Raw genomic sequence first — 8,960 nt, forward strand, 5'->3', positions numbered from 1 at the left:
CGATGAGCGGATATATCTGGTCATGTTCACTTGCCACGATTCTTCATCATAATTTACATACAACCTCTGAAGCTTCCGAGGACTGCCAACACAATAAATAATAAAATACCCCCGAATACCATGCGTGCTATTTAAAGTCTTGAAGAATTAAACGCCGGGGAATATGGGAAAGTAAATCAAATAATTCCAGGGATGAAATAATTCTTGGGTTTGCAATTTAGCAAGGCTTACATTGTATTATTTAAATGGTAGGCAACTGTCTGGTGAATTATGGCCATGGATAAAACATTGTGTGTGTTTAGAGCATTCGGCGATGGTCCTCATTTGCTGTCATTTGATAATATATATAAAGCTTAGCAGCAATACTTTGGAGCTTACGTTGTGTAATGTTAAAAAATATGATTTTTTTTTTTAACTCCCTTTCATGAAATCACCTTCTGATGGTGTACAAGGAGAAATGGGAAGGCCAGCTCCTGTGTGATAAATTTAAGCGAGTGAAGCACACATTTTGTAAGCGCCTCACATTCATGGTTACCGACCTTCACGGCCGAACTGGAGTCTTTGTACAAGCAGAGATGTCCAGGTCGAGATCTATTTACAATAATCTGAAGCAACATCTGGAAGATCTTAAAAAAAAAAAACATCATTCAAAGTTACAGTACAAACACGGATACAGTACAAGCTACAAATATACAAATATAGAAACAGGAGGGTGATTTTTTTTTCCAATAACCCTTTGCGACTTGAATGCCATGTTCTTGTGAGAAAACCATATGCAAGTATAAAAATATAGACAATGCCTTTTCTACAAAATATTGACATCATGTTTGAACCCCGCCCCCCTATTTGAATGTACAAATCAACATGGACCAAGAGGAGGATAAAGTTCGGGATCAGAACATAGTCCATCGCGGCCCGAAGTCTATTGTGGCCATTTCAGTTTGTCTTCCACCACATGTGCCGGCCGGAATGCGGCCAAAGCACGTACAGTAAGTGACCCGAGGCTGTGGTCAAGTGTAAGCCTACGGTTTCAGATCGTCTCTAAAAGTTCAAATCCTCAGTTCAGCCTCGTCAATGTGCTCCAGATTGTGTTCTGTTGTGCTGATGATGGATGCCGAAGGGCCCTGCGAGACGCTAAAGGGCGTGACGGCCGGAGAGCGCGCCGCCAGCGGCGACAGGGACGGGGAGAAACTCGGGGACATGGCCACCGAGCAGATGGATCCCTCACTGCTAAGGGGAGACCTTCGGAAAGTCGACAGGTGGGGGAACGTCCTCCCCACGGCGGGCTTGGGCGGTACAGTTTTTGCACTCGGATGCGCCACGGAGGTGATAAGCGGAGGCGGATCGATTCGGGACTCTGCTTTGCTCTTGCGGTGGAAGGAGCGGCGAGGATGTGGGGGAGCCGTTTCATCCTTTAAACGTGCTATTTCGGTGAAGACGCTGGCTAAAGGTTGGAACTGGGGGCACCAGTTGAGCAGGTAGTCCCAGTTGTAGCTGCCCCTCAGTTCCTCGTCGCTGGCCACGATGGCAGTCAAGGAGCCGTCCACGGGCGGCTTCCCGTCTTCGGGAAATATATAGTCCTTATGGTGGGAGACACTGAGACTCCGCCCCATGCCCACATACCCACCCCCCTCATCTCGGTAGATCGGCACCTGCCCGGCGAGCAGGGTACTATTTAGGCTGCCCATTTTCTTCCCTTTGAACCAATCGATAGAGGGCTCACAAGACACATCTGACAACTGGTCTGCGTCTTGCTGGATCCCGGAGTCGGGACCCCGGGCGGAGATGCGCTCCTGCATGGAGGAGGAGATGCTGGACACACGAGGATATTCGTTGATCATCCTGATCTCATCGTCTTCCGCCGCCTCGGCCTCCGCCGAGCCACGGCCGCTGGAGTGGGAGGGGTCCAAGGATCCCCCGCGAGTGTACGGACCCGCGCTGCTGCCACTGCTCTGATCGGCGGCATACCCGGGAAGGGCTTGGTGATAAATAATCTCATTGGCGGCTATTTTTGTCTCCTCAAACTTGTGCAGCATGGTGGCCGACGCCTTGGTTCGTCTGTGTCTTTTTTGTTCTTTCCTCCGGCGCCTCAGTTTGACAAAAAAGAGCGCCACGGCAATTACGCAGAGGATGACGATTGTTCCGAGAGACACGGCGATGACGCTGATGAGCAGCACGTTCACGTCTGAGGCGAGGCCGAAAGAGGTGTGGCTTACGTCCACGGTCACTTTGGCAGTCGCCGTGCGCGAAGTCTCCAGAGGGCTGTGGGCTGTCAGGTCAAGCGTCATGAGGCGCACTTCTCTTTTGGAGCGGCTCGCGTGTCCGCCGTAGCTGTCCATCTTTAGAGAGATGGCGCCTGTTGATTTATTGACTTCAAAATAAGGCGAACTGCCCGACAGCGAGTACAAAACGATGCCGTCCAGGCCGCCGTCTTCATCTCTGGCTTGCACTTTGCCAATGACCTGACCTTTCTTTGCGTCCTCGGGCACTTTAAACGAGAACTCGCCGGAGGTGAAAACGGGATCGTATTCATCTTCCCCGGAGACATAAATCTGCACTGTGACGGTAGCAGAATAGTTGCCGGCGTCGATGGCTGCAACCATGAAATTGAAGGAGTTCACTTTCTCAAAGTCAAAAGTGGAGCGGGTGCGCACTTCTCCGGACGTTTGGTTGATGAAGAAGGCTTCTGTTCCGTCTTGAGGATCCTCCAGCATGTAGTAGCGCAACTTTCCAAAGATCCCTCTGTCATGGTCGATGGCATGCAGCATGGTCACAAAGGCGTTTTTGGGCTGATTCTCCCTGATGCTGGCGGTGACGCGAGTGAGCGGAAAGAAGGGCCGGTGATCGTTGATGTCCTTCACATCGATGCTGACCGGGGCAAAGGCGTAGTGTCCCGAGCCATCCGTAGCTTGGACAACGATCATGTGGGACAACTGGCTCTCACTGCCCAGAGGTCGCTGGAGCTTCAAGGCCCCGGTCCAGCGGTCCACCTGGAAAAGGCCCGACTTGTCTCCCGAGCTTATGGAGTACTGCACCTCCCCATTGGGAGCAGAGTCCGGATCACTGGCAGACAGATGCAGCACCTCCGTTCCCGCTGCGGCACTCTCGCTCAGCACCACGCTGTACTCTCCTCGGGTGAAAGCCGGAGGGTTGTCATTGACGTCCGTAACGCTGATGAGGATTGGCACGCAGGAGCTGCGCTGGGGGATCCCGCGATCCGATACCACGACGGTCAGGTTATAAGTTGACACGGATTCGAAATCCAGCTCTTCCACCAGGATCAGGCTTCCGACCGTCTGGAAGCCCCTGCCTTCCAAGAAGCGCACGCTGCTCTCAATCTGGAAGGCGTTGCCGGAGTTGCCACTGGCGATGGCGAAATCAAAACCGCTGTTGTCACGCGACAGGTCCCCGTCCGCTGCCTCTAAGCTCAGAACCGTGGAGCCGGGAAGCTCGTCTTCAGACACGGAAGCTCTGTACTCAGACTGAACGAAGACGGGGGCATTGTCGTTGATATCGGACACTTGGACTTGGATGGTCGCGACGGATGAGAGGGATGGAGTGCCCTGGTCTCGAGCCTCAACGACGACGAGGATGGAGGGATTTTCAAAGTCCAATTCGGTTTTTTGGTTGACAAACAGAGTGCCTGCAAGGAAGCCCAAAAAGAATTACATTTGTCCTTTGATAGGAAGTTGGGAAATATTGAGCAGAGGATTATTACCGTTGCTTGGGTCAATGGAGAAGACACCCCTTGTGGATGACGTGACTCGGTACGTGATCTTCCCGTTGTCCCCGGAGTCCCAGTCAGTGGCTGTTACGGTGATGAGAGCACTGCCTTCTGGGAGGTGCTCCGATACCGTCACCTGGCGGATGGCAAGCGATGGTTTTATTCGTTTCGCCGCTATGAAAACTGTGCGGTCGCAGCCATACCTGATATAAATCCTGGGTGAAGACGGGTGCGTTGTCGTTGACGTCTTCCACCAACACGGTCAGATTGGCTTCGCTCTGATGTTCCGAGTCCGACGATCGGATGGTCAGAGTGTACCACGTTCTCTCCTCATAGTCCAGTGCTTTTGTCAGAGATACACCACCGCCATAGCAGTGGATTCCAAACGTGCCCTGGCTGTCGCCATCCAGGTAGAGCGTGTAGGAAAGGGCCGGGCCGGAATCCACGTCGTTTCCAGTCACTTGACTGATAACCGTGCCTATCAGGGTGTCTGGAAATGAGACAAGAGCAGAGGTTTTCGGATACTGAATGCGGGCCAGTTTTTAGAACAGTTTTGGCGATGTGGAGGCCTCCTACCGGGAGACTATTTTTTGTTCTCCTCCCCATCCCCTCTGTGCCAGCTCATAATTACATCCGAGAAAGCCTTTAAAGTGCACTTTTTGCAGTTGCACCATGCTGCTAGCGCTAGTCATTCCTACTTATTAGCCTCTGGACCACAGTCAGGGCGGACAGGTTTCCGTTCCAAGGCACCAGTTGCATCCATTCATTTTCAATACCGCTTATTCATGGTCAAGATCGAGAGGGGAGGTGAAGCTTATCCCAGAAGAAGGACCACGCCCTGTGCTGGTTGGCAGGCAAATACAAGGGCGATGGTGAATAGGGCACTGACCAGCAATCTAGCCCGCGGCAGCTGTGTGAACCACTACACTCGCCATGAACTTGCTGAAAGGTTTATAGCCCTCAATATTGACATTGCCCAATTAGATGTGAAGAGGGAGATGAAAACACGAGATCTGGCTAGATTTTGGGGGCTCTGTGCGCTGATCTGCTCTTAAACTGACTCTGGTCGCTAAACTCAACACATTTTTTGATTGAGCTTAACATGCATGTGGAGCCAGAACTTCCTTAAGAATAGTCTTCAGAGAATGGATTCTGGTCCTGTAATTACAGTGGCTGTGTGCAAAAATATTCTTTGCTTTGTTAAATCAATAAGAGATGAAATTCTTTGGCGAACGCATTGAACGCTAAAACTTGTTGGGGCTGTCTCACATTCCCGGTGGGAAAAAAAAATGTAGCTGGCCCACTTACCCTCAGGCACTCGGATTTCCCGAGGCAGAGGAATCATGGGCCTGTTGTCATTCAGATCGATGATGATCACTGTCAGAGTGGCCGAGCCAGCCAGTCGCGGGGTCCCACGGTCTGTGGCCGTGACGACGAGCCTGGTACCACAAAAAGACCCTTTCTTCAGCCTCGACTTCAACAATCGTGTCAGATCATTTGATGCTTAGCGTGAGATGAGAAAAAAAAAAGGAAGAAAAACCCTAAAACAAAGACTGACTTTGTTTGCATCCAGATCTCTCTGTCCATGATGGCTGTGGTGCTGATGCTGCCAGTCAGCGGGTCGATCTTGAACAGACTGCTCATAGACGACGGCCGAATGGAATATGTCACCTGGCCATTTTGACCCTGGTCCAGGTCGTTTGCTGCAACCTGCAAGAAGATTGAATGAAACGAAAGAAATATGCGCAAAAAAAAAAAAAAAAAAAAAAAAGCCGTTTCAGCGTAACTCGATGCGGTGAGAAATATTGCCAAAGGGGTCCAAATGAAATAAAATGGACTCCATGGACCCGCTTCCAAGGCACAACTGATTGAATACATTCAGCAGGAGTGCCGAGAATACAGCCATTCATTACTGCGCCTCGGTGAAACTATCCAGGCCGCTCAAGAGTGAAGAGTGTTTCTATTCGGCTCCTTAACTTCACACTTCACAACGGCCAACCACAATAAACTCGGGCAATGGTGGGGGGAGTTCGTAGTACCGCACCTGGATAATGGGAAAATCGTGACCCTGCGCCTCTCGGATATAAGCGACGTAGTTCTGGAGCTGGAAGCGAGGCAAATTGTCATTGACGTCCTGCAGGATTAAGTTCACCGCCATGTAGGAGCTGGAGGATGCCGTCTCGGCTTTCACCACGAGGCGGAGTTTGGGGGTCTCCTCGTAGTCCAGCCCTTCGGATTTCTGGACCCATATTTCACCTGATTCGCGCAAAGAAAAGAACAACGACGTAAGGTGACATTTTGGGGCCACTTTTTGGAGCATCCGCCGCCATTTTCTCCACTCACCGGTAATGGTGTTTATTCCAAAGGATTGCAACTTGTTTCCGCTGAAAAGACTGTAGCTGACCCCGCTTTGAGAGCCATCTGGGTAGCGGGCTTGGGCCTGGGTTACCACTGTGCCTGCAACATGAAACGCATCCAAACGTTTAAAGTACAGTTTTACTTGGAAACAAATGTCCGTTATCTTTCATCTCCCCGACCGACCTTTGGCAGCATTCTCCTGCAGGCTGACGTCGCGGGCCGTGCGAGAGAAGCGAATCCCTCTGTATGTCTGCTCCTTGATATAAACAACAACCACCCCCAGGGAGGACTGAGCCGGGTTGCCCTGATCCATAGCCTGCACGATCAAAGTCCTCTGGCTTTGGGTCAGTGCCTGCAGCTTCTCGGTGGCTTGAATGGCTCCCGTCAGCGAGTTGATGGCGAAGCCCCTCACGGAGTTGGCGAAGCGATAAAAGACGGAGCCGTTGGCCCCAAAGTCCTTGTCCTCGGCCCTCATGGTGGCAAGCACTCTTTGGCTCGAAAGGCCGCTGGCAGAAATGTTCAAAATAAGCGGGTCCTGAATGAAGAAAGGGGCGTTGTCGTTGACGTCCTGAATGTGGACGGTGACCCGGGCGGTGGCGTTGCGAGGGTTCGAAGGCGACGAGTCAGCGGCGCACACCTCGAAGGTGTAAGAGGCGGTCCGCTCTCGATCGAGAAGCGCCGCTGTGATGATACGGCCCGTGTTCTGATCGATGACGAACATGCTCTCGGAGCCCCGGCTCAGGAAGTAGACCACCTGGCTGTTGGGGCCCTCGTCCAGATCGGTGGCTTTCACGTCCAGAACCAAAGAGCCGATGGGCACGTCTTCGGACACGTCCGCCGTGTAGCCGTTGCTGCTAAACTGCGGGCTGTGGTCGTTCATGTCCATGACGGTCACCTCCACGGTGGCGCTGCTGCTGCGCGGCGGGTGGCCCTGATCCTGGGCGGCCACCGTCAGCGTGTATCTGGCTCTCTTTTCCCGATCCAGAGGGCCGGAGGTGGACAGTGCACCAGACTGTCTGTCCAAGTGGAAATCGCCTGCAGGGTCTCCGGCTGCAACGAGAGCAAAGTCGACACGAGGAATTGAGAATGGCTGTGAATTCCGGGACTATTTTGTTGCCTTTTAGCATCTCCCATTGGGGGTTGTCACAGTGGCTAACATTTTTTATGCCAAATCCCGACACAAATCTCACATTTATCTTGAAAAGTGCATTGGCGACTGCGGTTTTCCTTTCCCACATGTGAGGGCATTTCAGTAAGTCGGTATACTCTGAAATCCAAAACAAAAACTGGCTCGACAAGTCCACAAAAACATCCACAATCTTGTGCGGCCGCAGTAGGTGAACCGTGAGATGACGGTGGGGGGTGGGGGGGGGGGGACGACACTTTATAGGTACAGTAAGTACATCCCGTACACATCCTCACCCGTAATTCTGTAGTTTATTTTCCCGCCGTCTCCCACATCCTGATCGGTGGCTCGCAGTGTGAAAAGGAGGCGAGAGTCCATGTTCTCCGGCACCTCGATGCCGTAGTACTGGCGTCCAAAGACGGGGGCGTTGTCGTTCTCATCCAGCACACGGATCATCACGGTGGCTTTAGCGTAGTTTGGGGGAAGGCCTCCGTCCTTTGCATAAACTGAGGCAAAAACAACAATACAGTTGAGTGTGTCGGCCCACTTTGAGGGGGTGGTTGTGCTTCACGTAAATGAATGCTCAACCCCCTCCCCCCTCCCCCTGCAGGACCAATGCCCAGTGTGGCTACCGCTGCCACGACAACGAGGAAGTAGAGGGTTGCGATGAGGCAAGTGGCCACTAGTCCAAAATGTGAAGAAAAAAAAAAAAAGCGGACAACGATGAGAATGAAAATGATGTTTTTCAACCATCCATTTTTCACAGAGCACAAAGAGGATTGACACTCACATTCGTATTTATGGACAATTTCGAGATTTGAATGAAGCTGACAGGCATTAGAGCGTGGGAAGGCCCGGAGGCGACCTTCCATCCCGAACCACAAACCTTTGATGCTAACCACTGGCACATCATGCAAGTCATACATTTTGTTGAGCCATCTCATTTGTTTTCCACTGTTAATTTCCCTTAATGGGCATAACCAAAAATGTTTTTGCTCGCTCGTACCTGTAACAGTGTAGTACTCCCGCAGCTCCCTGTCAAGCGACTGAGTGGTGGTGATGACGCCCGTCACAGGATTGATGGTGAAACCTTCCACTGAGACGCCACCGTACGTCACCTTCCCATTAGATCCTGATGGAGAAACACACAAATCTACTTTAAAAAAAAAAGCATAAAGTAAGTACAATGACTCATTTTTTTATTTCCCCCCTTATTTGTTTGGTATCGGTTGCCGAAGTAACTGAGCAACGAGGCTCCTCCAGGTGCGTGTGAGAGCACAACGGCGTCTGGCAGAAAACTCGCCTTGTTTACTTCGCTCATCACCTTTGGATTGAACGTTTACAATGCTTTTTTTATTTTATTTGCTTCTGAGTCACGCCGCATGGAAATACAAAAAAAAAAAAAAAAAAAAAAAAACCCATAAGAGAAGAATGTTTGTTGGACTTGGAGTATGCAATTGTGAGAGCGACGCGGTTTCGACGATCCAACTTAGATGTCATCATACTATAATTCATCTCATTCCGTGCTTTGAGAGATGTGGCTCACAATTCGGTCTTTGTCTAGTGTTGGTTGTTAGACAGAACATCTTGGAAAACTGGGATTTCTTTTGGCTCTTGCGGGCAATCGAAAGGACACGCCACACATCATCCTTCCTGTCATTCCTTTGGAAGATCAACTTAGATTGCTCATTCTGTGTGTGTGTGTGTGTGTGTGTGTGTGTGTGTGTGTGTGTGTGTGTGTGTGTGTGTGTG

General features: G+C 51.1%; 1 protein-coding gene across 1 annotated transcript in view; it reads right to left on the minus strand.

Moving 5' to 3' along the window:
• Positions 1-560: 560 nt before the first annotated feature.
• The window catches only part of LOC109530784 (protocadherin-16-like), an 87,078-nt gene continuing 78,678 nt past the window's right edge, over positions 561-8,960 (minus strand). Inside the window, exons 12-21 of the mRNA XM_019894678.1 lie at positions 8,215-8,340; positions 7,505-7,714; positions 6,266-7,132; positions 6,068-6,181; positions 5,769-5,980; positions 5,283-5,434; positions 5,033-5,163; positions 3,928-4,214; positions 3,719-3,860; positions 561-3,643 (exon numbers count right to left, since the gene is read on the minus strand). Of these exons, the coding sequence (XP_019750237.1) occupies positions 1,050-3,643; positions 3,719-3,860; positions 3,928-4,214; positions 5,033-5,163; positions 5,283-5,434; positions 5,769-5,980; positions 6,068-6,181; positions 6,266-7,132; positions 7,505-7,714; positions 8,215-8,340 (4,835 nt within the window). The 3' untranslated portion in view covers positions 561-1,049. The remainder of the gene's footprint in view (positions 3,644-3,718; positions 3,861-3,927; positions 4,215-5,032; positions 5,164-5,282; positions 5,435-5,768; positions 5,981-6,067; positions 6,182-6,265; positions 7,133-7,504; positions 7,715-8,214; positions 8,341-8,960) is intronic.

Source organism: Hippocampus comes, unplaced genomic scaffold (genome assembly GCF_001891065.2).
Source record: "Hippocampus comes isolate QL1 unplaced genomic scaffold, H_comes_QL1_v1.1 scaffold89, whole genome shotgun sequence".
In the NCBI taxonomy this organism is placed as follows: Eukaryota; Metazoa; Chordata; class Actinopteri; order Syngnathiformes; family Syngnathidae; genus Hippocampus; species Hippocampus comes.